This window comes from Bombus fervidus, chromosome 14 (assembly GCF_041682495.2).
Source record: "Bombus fervidus isolate BK054 chromosome 14, iyBomFerv1, whole genome shotgun sequence".
NCBI lineage: Eukaryota > Metazoa > Arthropoda > Insecta > Hymenoptera > Apidae > Bombus > Bombus fervidus.
In genome coordinates this window covers 10,520,514-10,539,153 of record NC_091530.1, presented here as the reverse complement: position 1 = coordinate 10,539,153, position 18,640 = coordinate 10,520,514, and the positions used below count along the sequence as shown (strand labels likewise).

At 42.4% G+C, this 18,640-nt stretch overlaps 1 protein-coding gene across 2 annotated transcripts in view; it reads left to right on the top strand.

Moving 5' to 3' along the window:
- LOC139994336 (uncharacterized) overlaps nucleotides 1-18,640 on the top strand; it is a 138,832-nt gene that overhangs the window by 62,441 nt on the left and 57,751 nt on the right. For both annotated transcript variants that reach the window (XM_072016873.2, XM_072016874.2), the window contains exon 2: nucleotides 6,329-6,388. In XM_072016873.2, the coding sequence (XP_071872974.1) occupies nucleotides 6,329-6,388 (60 nt within the window). The remainder of the gene's footprint in view (nucleotides 1-6,328; nucleotides 6,389-18,640) is intronic.

Below are 18,640 nucleotides of genomic sequence, written 5' to 3'. Positions count from 1 at the left end.
GTAGAGTTATTTGGGTCAGTTAAGCTTCACCGTCTTACAACTCCAACTTAAAGTTTGCATCGAGCGATTAAATTTGTTATGTTTTATGAGACATTTTGTAATAGAATAACGAAAGAACGAGAAAATATCGTGCACTTTAGGACCCAACAAGAAAAAATATGAAAAACGAGCAAAGTTCTCAAACGATCCTGTCCAACTGTAGCTCATAACAACAAATGTAAACTAATAAATGTAGCTCGTATAAAAATTGTTCACAATCAAATGTAGCGAATTAACTCGACTGAGATAATCCTATCATATCCTGATGGAAGATATTTCGTCCTGACCACCGTGAGAATTTAGACGTCTAAGATGAAAATAATACCTAATGGCTTCTATGATCTTTGATCGTAGATAGATTTAGAGTACTCGGATGTTAAGTCTTTATCTTGTCAGATTTATGCCTTCTTGCACTTTTTTTGTAATTTTATACTTTTGTATATGAGATTGTTATTGTTAGATCTCCCTAATATTCTTTCAAAAGATCTATATAATATGTATCACCCTAATATTCTTTTAAAAGATTTATATAATATATATCGCCCTAATATTCTTTTAAGAACGAAAGATGCAAATTTGCTACTCGAGATAGTCCTCGAGTGTATCAAAAAACTCATCGAGTGCTTCAAGTACCTGAAGAGACCCGAGGGGTCACTATAACCGTGATTCACAATCCAGCAACTGACCCCGAGGATCCACTTGGATCTAGATACATCGGAAAAAAGGTGAAGAGGAGACGGAAGAATAGGAAGATCAGGTTAGATTTTAATTACAAATCCGGCTACAAAGAGATCAGCGTTTTTTGCCGGACAGCGGAGAAAAGCTAGGATTCTTTAGGAGGATAGTTCGCAAGAATATCGCGACTATCGAAGCGTGGTTCCTTCTAGACCAGGAGCCAGATGGCGATCTACGACGGGGCTCACTTTAGGCTTCGCTCACGCGTGATCTTTCGATGTATATACATATCTCGAATCTTCTTTTCTTTTTTCATCCCCCGGGATCATCGAAGTAGACTGGTCCATAGACAAGCGAAGGATCAGAAAGGTAACTTCCCGCTCTCACCCTTCCACCTTATGTTTCCAAAACATCTAATATCTCGCGCTCGAGCGGCTCGCTTGAATACCAAAGATACGGTTCCACTCGCTTTTCTTCTTCTCGGGAGCCGTATAATCGGCGCATCCCTCGTGCAACGATACAGTTTACTTCTTTTCTTTTTTCATCTTTCTTCGTCCTCTTTCTTCGAGTCTCGGTTTAGGATTACGGTTAGGTTCGCGGATGTTACGCGTGCATGCGACTCAAGGCCCATCGGCGAGGCCGATTGGCAGGCGTGAAGAATTCCATACAATGCTACCCCAAAAAATACTGTCGATCGGCTCGCGTCCATAATGGACGACAAACGAGATCCTGCTGAATCAGCCATTAAGCCGCGGCGAATGCGCGGACCCGATTTTTACTGCGCCATTTATGGCCCTGGTCGGCAATTTTTGAAACGTACGCCACGTCCGCCAAATGAAGATGAAAATAGAGTTCCCTCTTGGCCCTCTAAGCTCTGAAACGGTCTGACCCTCGTCCCCATGCGGCTCTCTTCTCTCGTTATTCGCCGACAGACTCTACAGAACTGAATAAAGATCTTCGGCCCAAGGAGCGCTCGATGTGAATTGATATTGCCAATAGTTCTCGCGTTGGCTGATTAGAAATCGTTAGTTCGGATTTGGTTTCACTTTTTTACGCTTTACGATGTATTTAATCCTTTACACTATGAACATTTTTATCATACAATGTTGAACCTTTGCGAAATTATAAATCCGCCTTCGACAAGAAAAAATTATAGATATTTGTAAATTAATACACAGTAAGATTTTTCATTTTCTCGTTCTCTCTTATCGATGAAATCAACAATCAAGATTGATCTGAAATTAATACGATGCGATATACCTTGATTCAAATAATCAAACTATCAATTTAACACCCGAGTCTTCGGTAACCCTTCCAAGAAACCTTCGAAAATCACGCCAAGCGAAAACCCTCAACGCGCCTCGAATCCACTTAGCTGGTCGCCTAATCCCGCGTTCCACTTGTTCGCCCACCATGATCCCAGGCCCAAATACGAATCAATCGCTACCGTTTTGCTTTCGTTACACTCCTCCTCTTTCTCTCATCCGCTATTCACGTCGTATATGACAGAGAATGACAAGAGAACGTAAGAAAAAATAATAATATAAAGATACAAAGAGTAAAAAGAAACATTCCGAAGGAGGACCATGGTCGAGCAGGAGGGCGTAAAACACACGCGCGTTTCTACGTGCACCGGTCACAGGGCTGTGCATTCCGATGTCCGAAGTAATATGTAGTTAGACGGGTTCCCGCGTTGGCTTTTCTATTTTTACACCGGCACGCAGACCGTCGACGCTCGTCGAGGTAGGTGCCTCCACTCTCACCTCTCTTCACGATGGGTGTATATGGGTGTTCACGGACACGTGAACGCCCAGAGATGGTCACGGCTAGACCGTGTTTCGAGGCAGACAGCCTGGTGCCTGCGTTCCCCTGCTGGGCCACGGCCACGGAGGGCTGGCCGAGCTCTCGCGGCCCTTCCAACCCTCTGGCTCCCATGTAGCCTTGTGTACCGAGTCGTACGCACTGTCGAGCTTGATATCGAGATTGTTTAACCAGCTGGAAAACTCAATTTGGAAAATCCTTGATGAATCCTCGCGATAAGATTCGTTGCCTCACCTTTTTTTTTCTTTTTGATTGAGCAGAGGCGATACAGGTATTAAGAGGAGGGTAGCAGAAATATTCTTTTGTTAATTTATAGAGAAGATTCTTAGTGGAACTTTTGGTTAATACGTGAAGTAGGTGTAGTTAAAATAAACGTTGCGGTTAATAGAAAGATAGGTGCATATTTGTGTCAAAAATTTGAATTGGATGAATATTGTGGAATAATGATTCAGATAGTAGACAATTTTTGAGCAAAGCTTGAGTCGATTAATGTAAGGATCAATATAGGTGTTGAAGAGTTATAGAGAAATTATGAAGTTTGTGAAAAAGAATATATAACGAATACTGTGATATGGCAATGCAGCAAAAAATTTTTTAAATAAATATTACGATGAACTTGTAACATAACGTACAAGGAAACTCGAGCTGATTAATATAAATGTTATAAGAATTGAAAAAATTTAATATAAATGGTGTAGATATATGCATGGAAGTATTAAGATAAATGCTACAATGGATTAAAGGGATAGTATACTCAAAACTTGTATATACTACGGTCAACTTGTTCGCATCTATGGTGGGTTAAACCATACAATTCCGACAGTTCGATAGAGGAATCAGTGAGCTACCGTTCACTCTGTTGTTGCTCGTCCCTCTTGATGCCATTATAATAACAGTGTTCCACCCTCGACGGCCGAGAATGGTAAAAGAAAACGATAAAGCGGGACTCGATGTCCTGCGCCAGACTACGTAAACATTCCCTTTCTTCGATTGAACATATACGAAGAATCAAAGGAAAAAGGTATTGAGGTAAGAATGTAACGAGCAGGATCATCGAAGTGGTCGAACCAACTCGTGCAAGCATTTTAAGAAGTCAGCGAATGGGCAGAAAAATATTTTGTGTCTCCTCTCTCCCTTTTAGTATAAACGCCCTGTGTAACGAGGAAACACACGTGCAGAAACACAGCGGCCTACTTCGTTTATTTATACATATCTTTTTAAATATATAATATCGAATATTCTATTCAGAGAAACATGAATATCGCGAAACAGCATTATCGACTTAATTCGCTCCAATCTAATTCCTTCTCCATAGATAGATAACGTAGCGAAACCTGTACACAGAAACTCCGATAGAACAATATTCCTATACACAGGAACGGACGTGTAATGCTTTCTGAATGGACTTAAAGATAAGCACCGGCCATTGTGTAATTAATACAAAATAATATCAAAGTACAGAAGCTCGTAAAAGTATTTGGACACCTGTAGACAATTTTATCTATTGCCTGTGTTATATAAAGAATTTTTAATGCACTATAATAACAATTGACTGATATGATTACATTGGTAAAATTTGAAATCAATCCGGAAATGTATACAGAAATTATATTTTTATAGAGATATTTACTGCAAACCTATATTTAGTAAACAACTAGTATGCAGTATCAATAATAATCTTAAGCAGATGATAAACGTTATATATGATCCTATTGAATATTAATGCTCGTTGATAATGGATATTTGATTGTTTAAATGTCTCTGTAATCTGTTTAGTTTAGTTACAAAATCTACCGATATGATCACATGACAGTCAAGTGTCATTAGACGTTACAATGAAATTTCAAAACGTTCCGTACAATACTCATAATATATTCATGAAAGGTGTCAAATGGTACAAACGTCTAAATACTTTTGTGAGTCACTGTACACAAATAAAGTATAAAAATAACTAATCTATCAACTTCTTCAGAAGCGCGACATACAAAGAGAAACGATATTTCTCTATTTCCAAAGAAATTCATACGATCACCCCTTTCGCGCGGGGGAATCGTTGAAAAGAGACAACAAAGCTCGAAACTCGCACTTTCGAGTGACACAATGCGTTTCAAACAGATGCTAGCACGGTTTAATTATCGAATCACGCGGTTGGTATCTTGAAGCATTCCCCTCAGGACCAAAGGTCAGGTACGCGTCCGGCCTCTCTTCACCACGGAAAAGGATCATAGACAATGATAACCGTTCCGATGGCCGGCTATAACGTGCATCCGTATAATAATACGTTAACCGTTAAGCCGACTGTCCTCTCAATTCCGGGGTCTGTGTGGTCCGCCATTGAGTCTTAACTCTTTGATGCATCGTGCGCGCATATTCATTCGCTCTCGCTTCTCACAATACCCATAGTGTCCATACACGGCATTGTATGACCCGTGCGCCGAGCGTTAAACTCTCTGACACACACGTACACAGTCGTACAGTACCTACATACACACTTAGAGAAAAGCGTACAGATACGTTTATAGAGAAAGAAAAGTAAAGAGAGACAGAGATTCGTGTAAGGGTCTTCGTGCCTTTAGAATGCTTCGAATAATTCATTCTGATTGACTCGGGCTCGTCCGTGAGCAGCCAAAGTTTGTTTAATTTTTTAGGAAATTGGTTTTCTGTGGATGAGGATGGTATGAAAAGCTGGAAGCGCGGTAGGATTTTGTGACAAATGTGTATTTCTTTATTCCTTTCGGTATTCTTAATAATGGATATATTTCACTAGAGAAGCAAGTAATCACGTATACTTCTCTGATGAATAGATATACTTTTTTGGATAATTTATTTTCTTGTTTCGAAAATATGAAAAATATCTTCTTATAATATTTCAACAAATATTATTTCTCTCCGTTGATAGGATTAGAGATTTAAAAACTAGTTCTACATTCACCATGAAAATTCAGCCCGAAACAATTCTGTCAAATATACCAAATACACTTTGCACTTTTCTCCATCTAAATTGACGAAGAATGGTGGGCGACGACTTGACCAAAGGAATCGTAACAGTTTCCAAGGATGCAATTTTACGATGATTGAAAGGCGTTCGGAGACACGTAATAAGCGGCACTATCGATAATGAGATCCCAGCTAGACGGTCGTCGACACTATTCCGTCGACATTATTCCATTCCGCGTAACGTGAATTAACGAGACGTCATTGTCGCCTAGCATTTTCTCGGTCGACGATGAAAAATGAGATGCGTCTTCGGGCACCGAGAGCAACGTAGCTGCTTTTCGAGGCCGACGACGGACCACCGGACATGATTTTCCGGATATTAATGATGCGAGGTTCCGGGCCATCGAGCACCCGCGACGCTCCTGCAAATCGTTCACCCTCCTTGTACACTGCTGTTTCCAATTTGCTGGAACTTAGCCGGATAATGACATGTTTCCACCAGTCATTTCCGTTGTGGTTGCCGCGTCCCGTGCTTCGTCGACGATGTTCTTTATACCTCGTTTTTTCCACCACATTGATGAAACGTTAGTTGAAAAAGAAAATAGAAAATTTACATGGGAGGTATGCTTGTAAGATATTCGTTTAATAGATTCTTTCCTTTTTATTTGACGGTGTACGAGATGTTTAAGCAGCTGGTGATGATTTTTGGTTTTGGTGATCGTTCGAAAAATTGTAAAATTAGTTCTTTTTTCATTTTTCGTTTTAAAGTCGATTTTAAAATTACCTAAATCAATCTTAGCTACTTGTCATTGTGACAGTATACCGAAATTTAAATTCACTTTAAAATCTGTTACAGGTACAATCCTGTCTTTGACCAATTCATACCAGGAGTTGATATCGCGTGGACGGCTCAAAGGTAATTTACTTCAAACAATTTCAACTTTAATCTTAGTCTTTAGTTTTTATTTTATTAAAATGAGTAATTAATCTAAATTGAAACTTTAATTTATATTTATTATCGTTGTTATGAGCACTAGTCCTGGTATAAACATTTTCCGTTGAGAAGGAGAAATGAAATTTCGTATTTACCGCAAAATTATAGCTCATTTTAAAAGTCTTTTACGTCGTTAACACGTTCGGAAATATATCTTCACATGTTCTCTTTATTATCCACTTTCCATTTCTCTGAGAATTGATCTGTTAGACTAGACGTAAAAGTTGTCTTATCTGCAAAGGCTTCCAGCAGACAGCGCCGCATTAGACCCCTATCTCCTTCGTTAGTTGAAAGCATTTTACAACATGTTTTCAACCTTTTACGACCGAATCGATATTCGAAATTAGTCGCTTCCCTCGATTCACAGAAACCATAAAATCTCCGCCGATTAAATCTCATTTTAGACACGTTAGTTATATTATCAATCCCATTCAGCTGCCTACATTCCATCTCATCCCACAACACCATAAAATTCTCTTTTAAACCTAATAGTAAGAACCCTTTTCGTCAGACTAATCACTTTACTACTCAAATGAAATAAAGAGAGAATATTTCTGACGATAATACAACAACCAGTGATATTTACATAAAAAACAATAAAATATATATTAAATAATGAAATATATTATTGCTATGTTTTCTAATAGATCTATATTTATAGCCTGATGATTCCATAAAAGAGTATGTACTAAACTATATTGCTAAGATACGTGTTGCTAAATATTAATTTATCGTCAATTTTCACACTTTGACAATACTATATATCGTTACTCTCGTATCTATCAAAATATCCAAATGTCTATGGACGGTGTGAACTGTTGTACACGACAATGGCCACCTGTTCCAACACGAATCTCCGCTTCCTTCTTCCTTCATTCATCGTGAAAGATCAATGCTCGCGAACCAACAAATAATATCACCTTCACTCGTATAATCCTCACTTTACACGTTCGGTTAACCAAGTCGGCAACCGACTTCTTCACCAGGTTGTATCGATGCCGTGGAGTCTTTCGCGAGCACTTGGCCCTGAATAGCAGTTACAGGGAAACAATGTCCTCCGGAGTACGATTACGAAGGGGTTGCGCGATCTTCCCTTCCGAACGAGTAATTTTTCTCTATGGCATAGCACGAGGTGGATCTTAATCCTGGCGAAAAGCGTACGAAAGAAAACGAGATTCGTAGAGTGAGGGTAAAAGGATGGGAGGAGGGGGGGGGGCTTAAAACTTCAAACCGGACACCAGTGGATGTGTTTCGGACAACACGTACACGGTTTGGCGCGTTCTGAAAGACGGCGCGTCGCAGCCTCGCGTCCCTTCGCGATTTCACCCCGATTCTAATGCAAATCGGGGTCAGTTATGGCGATACCCCGGAGTCCCCATTGAAATAACATTAATCTAGTGTGGCAGCGAACGCGCCGCACGGTTGCCACGTTCGATTATGCTTGGGTCTGGCTACCTTCTCTTCTCATTGCCTTCAGACGAAAGTCTTCGTCAATGGATCGAACCCCTCTCTTTCTCTGTGTATTTTTTTACTTCTTTTTCTTTCTTCCTCTCCTCCGACGTCATTGTCACTCGGGTGCGAGCCCCTGGCATACATTATTTCTTCTGTTCTTCCGTCGCGGAAAATGGACCGACGTTAGACTCTGTTTTTTTCTTTCCTTTTTTTCTTTTTTCTTTCTTAGATAGCAGAGGGTTCTATGTAGAGGGTTTAGAGAAGAGGGAGAATGCTCGATGAGAAGTTTAGAGATGCCTCTGACGAATTCTACTCTCTTGACGTTCAATGAGGCCTTGCATGGTGAATGACAGGTTTGTGGAGTTATGAAGTTACGTCAGTGGTGGTAGGAGGTGGGATCGTGCGTAGAATCGTGCAGCTATTCTTCTGTCGCTGCGGTGTTCACCGTTTTATGCAGACGTGTGTTTTCATTTTGCATAGTTCCTTCATTGTATCATAGTTCTGTGATCCTAATATCGTATCGCATGTGAAAAAGGATCCATAACAAGCTACAAACTGATGAAATTAGTAATAACCAACGTTATCGATAGGAACCTACGTTATGTTTCTTCCGCCAAACCTAATAGCTTCCACGCTTTGACACTTTCCCATTCTTATCTTGTCTCTTCCGTAACGCTGCGTGTTTTCAAAAACAGGCGCATGCAAATGCAACTCGTTCGTATCGGACCTCAACCACGTGCTTACTTTCTACGCGTTCAATAGACGGAATATGTTCAAAGACGATCACCGAATTCGCGGCGCTGCGTTGTCAGGCGCACGCGCGTGCACGTCGAAACACTAACGCGGCAAAAACGGCTAAGTGGAATTTATTGCGGTCTCGACAGGTCGCGGCACTGCCAGTGTTATGTTATGCACGGCCGGACACGTGTAACGTGTATGCGTGTGGTGCAGGTATGTGTCCACGCGCATCCTATACAGACACACGTGGGCGTCGGACGCGGCTTCGTGTTCCCGTGTGATTTACACGGTTTCCGTCGTAACTCTTAGCGGACCATAAAACCGAATTAATCGTTCGAAAACGGCCCGCGGCTACGAGGGCCTCCCGCGAATAAAATCGACCCGAGTGCGTACCATCGTCGCACAATTCCTTTCCACCTTCTTTCGTTCGCTCGTTCGCAATTCCCGCTTCACCTCGTGTTCGATCTCCTTTTTCCTCTACCGTCCACCTCTCCCCCCTGTCGTCTTCCATCCACGCGAGAATATTTATGCGGGCCCCGTTCACCTTTCCCTCCACGACGTCTCTCATTTTCTGCCTTTTCTCGCGGGTGAATAGCGCGAACGGTTCATTTCTCCGGCTGCGTTCGCTTTTTCTTCCTATTCCTTCCCTTCCCTTCTTGCTCGCTCGAGAACGTGGAGCCACGCACAGAAAAGAATACATTATCGCTCGTGTCGCGTTTTAACGTTCGCCAGAATTCCTTCTGTCAGCCCATTCGAGCAAGATCGAGTTAACGAAGCGGGTTTTCTTCGTCGTTTCCAACGACCAAGCTGATTTTGTTTGATCGGAACACTAAAGGGGTTGCGGAAAGAAAAAAGAAAAGAATAACGTGTATCGAGAAGGGTTAGCTAAGCTGAAAGTTTCACACGGATCGGGAAAAAAGGGGTAACGATTTCTTCACCTGCTCCTGGTTTTCGAGTGACCGTTGTTAAGGGGCTTTTCTACGTGGAAACGAAGGGGTCCCGCGCATGGATCGCGATTCCAAAGGGCTGACGCCACGTCGAACCCTTTAACCCTCGCGAGAATACACGCGAGCGGCCGACCTTCGGCTGGATTTCGAAGGAAATTTGGGAAAAGCTTCTGTTAAACGACAGATGCGTCCGGGGATTATTGTCGAAACTCGGTTAACGGATACCGAGTTTTTTTTTTTAGCTATGACTTTCGCGTCGTTCTTTTCGTTGGGTTATAGTTGTATATGTGTTTGAATTCTACGCTAACGGTCGCGCTTTCTTGGCTGAAAGATATATCGAAGAATGATGGGAATTGAGATTAAAATAAAATTGAAATTTTACGCAACGCGAATTTAAAAATAAAATCGTTCGTGTATTATAGTTTGATAAGTTGATAATTCAAAAATATAACTCACAAAGTAATAAATAACTGAGTGAATCAGAATCAATCTAACCTTAGCCGTCCAAGTTTTGAATTAGATGAAAGGAATCTTAGAAGAACCATCGACCTAAAACATACAACTACGATCGGATGCCTCGAGTTCTCCGGAAGTGAAGACGTGAGAAGTTCGCTACGTTTTCCTCGCGTTCCAAGGCGTATAATACCAGTCACTTTCAACGAAGTCTGGTCTTCTTTCTCAGCCTCTACACGGCCGTAAACCCTCGAACGCGTCGAAAGTTGAAAGTGAAATAGTTTAGTGGCGCGCGAGCCAAAGGGCCCTGACAAAGCAGCGTTCCTCTATATTCTATCGGGTGTCCCGGCGAAAAAGCGAGATCACCGACGTGCTGGCTCGTAAACTATGTGCCGGGGTCCCCATTGAAAGCAGTCGAGCCGTGATATTTCAGGCCCACGACGCTTGTCCGCGCGCGTATGTCCCGCGTACGATTCGTATTATGCAAAACAGACGCGGAACGTATCGTCTGTTGCGAATCGCTCACGTCTCCGAGCTCATGCTCGGCTATTTATCCGTGTGGCCGCTCGAAACACATATATTCTCCGTCTAATTGCCGTGGCGTTGGTACCGCCGGCTTTCCTTTCTCCTCGGCCGCTTCGGTTCACCGGGAAAATGTAACGCAGGTAGAAATCGTTGCATGAACTTTATGGTAGACACGTTTGAACGATCCTCGGTGAAGAAGCGAGAGGAAACGAGTTGCGTGTGAGTTTAACTGGTACTGTAAGAATACGTGTTGGACGCGGAAGATGAAAATTCTAAAATAGAATTCAAAAGTCGTCGTTTCATACTTTGCTTAAATAAAACACTACAAAATTTCATTGTAGGAATAACTATATCTCGCAATTATAACAGATTACGTTGTAATATGTACATTATGTTATATTAACCAAGATTTATCTATATCCGAATCTGTGTAGATCTTAACCTCTTGTTTCCTGATTTTCTTAACGGATACTCAAACAAGTGTTTATAATCTATTCACATTCATAATTATAATCGTAAATATATTACAGAAAAACGAAATAAAAATGAAGCTTTCTGTGATACAGTTAGTTAAATTTGTGACTAAGCAACTTCATATGCTCACCGCTATATCTACATATATCAATTTCAAGCTACTTCCTCCGCATCAATCCGGCAAAAAAGAAAATCTACCTCAACGCGCCTCAAACTATTCCAAACATCCCTCGATTCGGCTCGCGGAAACGTGCGTACGCACAGTAGTCGAAAAAAATAAGTTATCTGGTCGGAGAGAGCTAGCTCGCGACGGAATAATGGAGCAGCACCCTCGAATCGCGCGGGGCACTACCCGGCCCCTTTGATAAGGAGTACAATCGGGGATTCCATTAGAAGGTATTGGGTACACGGGGAAAAAGATAGAGACAGGGTGCGGGGGTGGGAAATGGAGGAGCGAGAGGAACGATAGAGAGTCCGGAGTATCGGTGAATTCGGACACGGGCTATCCATTACGAATCCACCAACAGAATTCCGTCCTATCAATCTTTGCAAACGCCATGCTCACCCTTGCTGCTCGTCTTTTTCTATCCGTTGCAACCACCCACTCTATCTGCCCTATTCCCTCTCTAGCAGTGGCTATCTATAGGTATTGAGTATTCGTCGGATGTTCGATGTCCGAAGGCACGAATCAGTCCGTTAATGCATACCATCGACGGCCAAGTGCCACTACGAAATTAATAGTCATCCGCGTACGCCTTCTTTCTCACGTTTTTCAATCGCCACCCCCTTCGGGTTTCCAGATGCCACGAAAAAATAACGTCCGTGGTCGAAATGGACCGGTGTGATGTAAGCAGAGGGTGGTGGTGGAAGCTTTTCTTTGGAAATCGAACGCTGTATGGGGAACAGTCACTTTGCATCACGATGCTTGATTCGAGGGTGATAACGAATCGCGCTGGTACGCTCTTGTTGCCCTGCCAAGTTCGGCCAGGGGTGGCTTGGTAGTGGATGTTTCACTGGACGACGATCTTTTAATAATTTTACGTACGACGTAGTGATATCTTCGCTAGTGAAGATTTACGACGATGATCTTTACCGTGTGGATAATATCCGTGAGCATAGGATGGGGAAATTAATAGTCATCCCTATCACCATTTTCGTCGTTGCGAGTTTTGTAACGAATTAGATACGTTGGTCGACTAGTGGGAAAGTATCATGTGAATGGAGATTCCGTGGAATGCGAGGAAAATAGAGATGAGATTGCATAATACGTTGGTAGGGTCAATATCGAATTCTACGGCCCAATGGACAAGACTTGTCGAGATCAACGATGAAATTACATTGATTCCTAGATAACCCACAAACCCATAAATAGATAGACCACCTACCAAATCATACAGATATTCCGATATTCCTCTGAAAATTTCTGCGATCCCATCGAATCTTGTTACCAAGTATGTATGTGAAACATTTCTTAAAATAATAGCCGTATAAAAGAAAAAAAAAAAACATTCGCAAGAATATTTCCAAATTTGTACGAAGGACACGAAATTTCGATGCATCGGTTGTCAACGTAGCGACGAATCGTTCGAGACATTCGGTTGGTTTGAAACGAGTAAGAGATCGCATCAACCCTCTCATCGGTGGGGGAGGGTGAGATAGTAGATGTAGACGGGCAATAAAGACAGAGACATAAGCTCGCTTGGGTGGGCACACGAGGCGGGGTAAAGGGTGGGAAATAGAAATGGGTTGAAACTTTTGCGAGGAATAGGAAAGATATTCAGGGAGCCGCGGTCTAATTATGAGTTCGCGGGATAAAGCTGGCATTATATGGGAGCGTTCGTGCAGCAGGCATTCGACGTCAGCGCGAAGCTATACGAGGCCGGGTGTGAAAGAGAGCGAGACAGAGCTTGAAACAGACGCGAAGCTTTTGCCTGATGCCGCGCATAGAAACCGGCAGACTTGGAATTTCTGCGTATCCAGTCGTATGGATAGACGGGATGCAGGTACGCTCGGATGGATGGTTAGGAAGAGGCGTCGAATATATACGCGGCATTGTATCAGCATATATGAGCGGTTAGGCGCGTTTCTGGCTGTTAGAGAGGCAGCCAGATAGAGGGTGGGCGGTGATGGGCGGAAAAGAAAAGGTAGCAACGCGCACAAAACCAAAATGTTATTCGTAATATTCATCAGGCAGCCGACTGCGTAGGTGCGAGGATAATACGCCGCGTATATACGTCGTCGCAGCGTTAATACGATAATGCCGGTAATACCCGTATATATCGTAATTATAGCGAAGTCTCCAAGCCGCTATAGGTCGTTCAAACCGTCGAATACCAACCCCGTTCCTTTCTTCGCTCTTCTTCGTTACTCCTCTGTGTCTCTCCCTTCTCTGGCCCCTTTTTCTTTCGTACGTCTCTTTCCTTCTCTATCTTTTTCATTCGCTTTCTTTCTCCATCGGTTGCTTCGTTGCACGTTTGTTCGCTTCTTTCTCGCCCGGTTCACGACTATGTCCTCGCAGCCGCGATCCGACGATACACTTTGGCTCGCGCGGAACGCGCGTCATCTCTGACGCCACGCCAGACAAAACCCACAGACTCGCTTGCCGACATAACACCTCTGTCTTCCTCTCGCCAGGTTCTCTGTGTTCCGACCGCGACATCACGAAACCGCGACTAACGAGAGCAGGGGCGGAGAAAGGCACACGACACCACTGACAGACCAATAGAAACGTTAGATTCGTTTCAATATTTCCTTTGTCCTTTCATTTCGCACCCCTTTCCTTTTTTTCCTTCGTTTGCCGTCTCTCTTTCTTTATTTTGTCCTACCACGCGTACCACGAAAGAGAAAGAGAGGTTTTCTCTTCTGACTTCTCGCGAATTCTTTCGCAACTCTTTTCCCACCTTTACCTTTCTTTTCCTTTTTACCTCGCTGTAGCTACACCACTGGCTTGTATGCTAATTTTTCTCGCGTCGAAAGGGCGGTTCGAAGAAGATCCACGCTTCCCTCATTGACGATTTGCGATTATTTATAATAAACGACTGCTTTCACCGCGGCTGTCTGTTGACGATTTTGCCACGGGTTTCATCGTAATTACGGACAATCTCTTTCGCGACGCTTCTGACGCTTGTTTTTTATCACCGCTGAATTTGCGGTGAAAACCGATTCGTGGGTTTTACTCGCTCGTCCTGAATTCACAACACTGTCGCGGAATTAAAGCTACGACCGGAGAAAGGGGTTGCTCTGTGACATGGTGCGGTTGACGCCAACGTTGCAAGGATTCCTGGAATCTTTTTGATCAGTGGCTGGTTTTCGGAGACAAAGGGGCTTTCGCTGATCCAGACCGAAATTTTACAAATATTATTGTTCGCTCTAGGTAGAAATTTACGTATTTATTATGTAATTATTTCTCTATAGAGACTAGAATACGTTTTTCAAGGTATTATTTCAATTGACAGCTTGTTATTACAGATTATTAGAAGAATTACAACGTGATCTTTAGAACTTTTGTTCTGTCCAAATATATCCTGTAACTTAAATTGCAAGAATTATATCTAGAACATACTATACATCTAATATATTCAAGATCGATAAACCAATATGCAGATATTTAATATCAGTTCGATTAAATTCCTCGATCCTTGGACTAAAAAATCAAAATTCGTAATTAACGTATCAATTCTAAAATCCAGAAATTAACCAAAAAATTAATCCAAGTCCAGCAAATCTTAACAACTTCGATGTTCTCCGTTCCATAAATCGAAACAAAATCCAACAAACCAATTCCAATGTAAAATCGAAAGAAAGACGAAACAATGTAGCCAGTGAAAAGGAAAAATGTCAAGTTCAAAGTAGTGGTAAGGAACAATTTCCAATCACCAGGCAAATAGTGGCGGGTCCGTTCATAAATTACCTGTTCGTTATCGATAACCCGATCCACGGGCAATCGTGATTCCTTCAACGGTGATTACCACTCTGGTCGGACGCGATGACGCGGATCCAAAGGGGCCACACAGAGTCCCGAAGGTGTCGGCTCGACACGTTTCGGAACTGTTGCCACGCTAACGAACGCCCATAAATAATAACGTTCCACGGGGTTCGCGTAGCTACGTGGAAAGGTGCCGGTTGATTTATTGCGCCGAGCACTCGTCCGACGACGTAGCTGATTGGTGCTCGCAGGTGTTGCGAGCCGAGCACACGAACATCTTCTCTCCTCGTGTTGTTGCCGCTCAAACGATGCCAGGCACCGTCACGTCAACCGTGCGCCTTGCCTGTCATCCGAATCATCGATTGCCCCCCGCGATATTTTCTCATTCGGCCGCCTCGAGGCCCGCACAACGCGCCGTTGGCCATCCCTGAATCTCATCTTCCGTGATACGCGAATCAGTTCTCATGGATATGCTATTCGTGCTCGACCCAAAAAAAATTTCGTAAAATCCAAAACCTCGTTTTTACTTAACACCACCAACTTTGTTCGGAGCAAAGATTAAAAACTCAGGACAAGTGAAACTTTCCTGATCTCAACCCGAAAGGACCTTTCAAATTTTAAATGCTTCACTGCATCTAAATATCCAAAATTATGATGTATTAGAAATTTCGAAATTTCAAAATTTTCTTCTCTCCCTTCGACTTTACCATCTATCGCTCTACCTTTTCCTTCCCCGTCCTACCAAGCGTTAGCAACAAAAATCCATCGCCTTTCACTTACCCAACCTGAACCTGCAGGCATCGTTTGAGAAAACCTGCGAAAGTACGCACGATCTCGCGTTCGTTTAGAAGAAATTGTCGAAAAGTCCCGTTGGAAGAGTCGAGTCTCGCGTACACCGTGAGCAGATCCTCTAGCTAAGGTCCGTTCAGGGTCAGTTTGATGGCTCGTCCAACTGTCAGATACGTCAGGATAGTGCCAGATCGGATCTGTGTTGGCGGAGAAACGATAGCTGCTAATGTACGTCGCGGTGAACAAGAGGTGCCACCCAACGTGGCCCGATAGGAAGCGTGTTGCTTTGATCCAGGCACCGGGAGTGCGCGAGCAGAGCGACCGTTTCACGACGATTCACGTCTATCTAGTTAAAGCAACTCGACACGGAGATTTCTGTCCAGCTGTCCGTCCATCGACGAGACGCGAACGACTTCTCCATATAATCACGATGATTAGCAGGACGCAACATCGGGCAACGATGGTTACCCGTGTTTGCATTGTATTTCGAATAGATAACCGACCTGGTCGATCGAGGCAAGGGATAAACGGATTTCTTGGATATGAGAAAGTTGCCGTTTGCTTTCCTCGTCTTGATTACTCAGACGTTGATGTTGGAGTTTGAAGTATAAATGCATAATATCGTATGTATTTTATCAAAGTGTACGAATTATATATACGTTGTATATATAATATATATGTCGAGCCCGCACTGGGGTTAGGAGCGTTTAACGAACTTAGTCACTCAATGAATATAATAATAAATTCACAAGATGATTATGTAACTGTTACAGAATTTGACAATTAACCGTGACGATTAGATACTCGAGATGCTAGTGACAATAATCTTAGATTCAATAACGAATACACGGTCAACAGGATAGCAAATTCGCTTACTTATTTGTCCAAAGTCCAAGTCAAAACTGAACTCATGTACTTTTCTATGTACCTCTCTGTACTTCTTGGGTCAACTTTCTTTTAAGGAGAGCTATATAACTATGTCATACCTCTCTTTGGCAAAAATGTGCATCCCGTGACCATGGCTACGTTTAACAATCAGATGTGTCACTTCGATCCCAAGCCTACTGTCATAAATCTCGGACTAAATCATAAACAACTATCTCTAAGTTTTATTATTTCAGTACAGCTGTAATGGAAGGTCTAGGACTAAAGTATCGAGGATTTTTTCAAAAAGTCCAAAGGAAAGGCCCCAATGTTACAAAGGCCTTGTTCAGTATATTTCGATTATTTTTAAGAAAATATTCATCGTATTACACAATTGGTGTGAGTGTATCTATAATTAATTACATTATAGAAGAACCGCGTTTAATTGAATCTTGAAGTTGCGAAACTTTGATAGAGGTACTGAAATAAACTGAGATAGAGGCTTTCGGAGAATTTATTTTTACGTTTATATTTTCCACCCGTGATTTTCATCTGTGAATCGTCGATCGTCAAATTACGTTAAACTAGTATTACTTATATTTCATTGATTTTCTTCCTGCCTCCTGCATAAAGTTGCAAAGGAAAACGTCTTTGAGAATCTAATTTTATTCATTGCGATAGGTATATCACTACACCGCAGAATTCTCACAGTTACATTCCCTCGACCAAGAAGGAAATAAATTATACTAATTTCCCGGAGATCCTCCACTCGAATCTCGAGCGCAGCTTCTCGGTTCATTCTTCTCGCGTCAATTTCGAAAACCGTATCGATTTCCATTCGCTTCGATCCCGTTAATAATTCCAACATCCCTCATATACGATTTTTGCTCGTTGTCGAGTAGCCTGGCCGGATTTCGTTGTATTTAACGATACTCGTGTAACATTTCTTCTTCGCCATCGATCGCGTTCGTCTTTCAACGAGAAGCAACCCCTGGCTCCCGATGTCCTTTTCTTCTGATACGCGTACACGTGATTGAAATAACATCGAATACGATGGGGAACCGGATCGACCTATCGATAACCCAGCCGATCACGACCACCAAGAACGAAGAAAAGGACCATACGAAAGGTTTAGATACGGATTCGCCAATAGGAATTCCATACAATGCTAATTAAGGAAAGGGTTTATTCCCAGCCAAAGAGCACGAATGGGAATTTGTAACACACGTGGATCACAATGAGACAGTTTACGGGACACAATGTCGATCCGTAGAAGGGCTCTTCCTTTCTCGACTTTCTCCCCTTTGGGTTACCTTCTTTTCGATCGTAGATCGTCCACGAGCCGTCGAATTTTACAACCGGAGCAACGTTTCTACTCGACAATACGATTTCTTCGTTGGTTCATTGTCGCCTAGTGATCTCGTCTCGAAGTCGCAACGGATCCCTTTCTCCGCGTGTACAATGCACCTGAGTCGATTTGCTGATTATTAAAAAATATTATTTCTGCATAATCGATCGACGATCGTTGTTAGGACAGATGTCGATATACGCTTGAAAATCGTGTCCAAAAGGAAAGCTAAGAAAGGGAAGATCTTATGGGAGGGCAACGGTGTTGTGTTACGAACGCGTTTCCCGTGAGAACGATAACGAAACTCGATTGGAAATGGCATCGGGAATTGAACGATTCAATTGTTAATTGATATTCATCATACGATATTCGATTTATATTCATCGATTCGTATCTTAATTGTAATGAGAACGAGAATCTTAACGCAGGCTGACTCCAAGTTGATTCGTGTGAACGTTCAAGTATCCTTCCGTAGAGCAAAATATCAAATATCACTTTAGCTATTGACTACTAAGACTACTAGAGATCCTATCAAGATCGCGCGAAGACTAAAAATTATCCAAGCTTATCCGAAAATTGTACAACGAAATTACAAAACGAAGTCGAGCCTTATAAAACCTTCAAGCAACTTTTCTGATCGTAAAACTTGTCGAACCGAG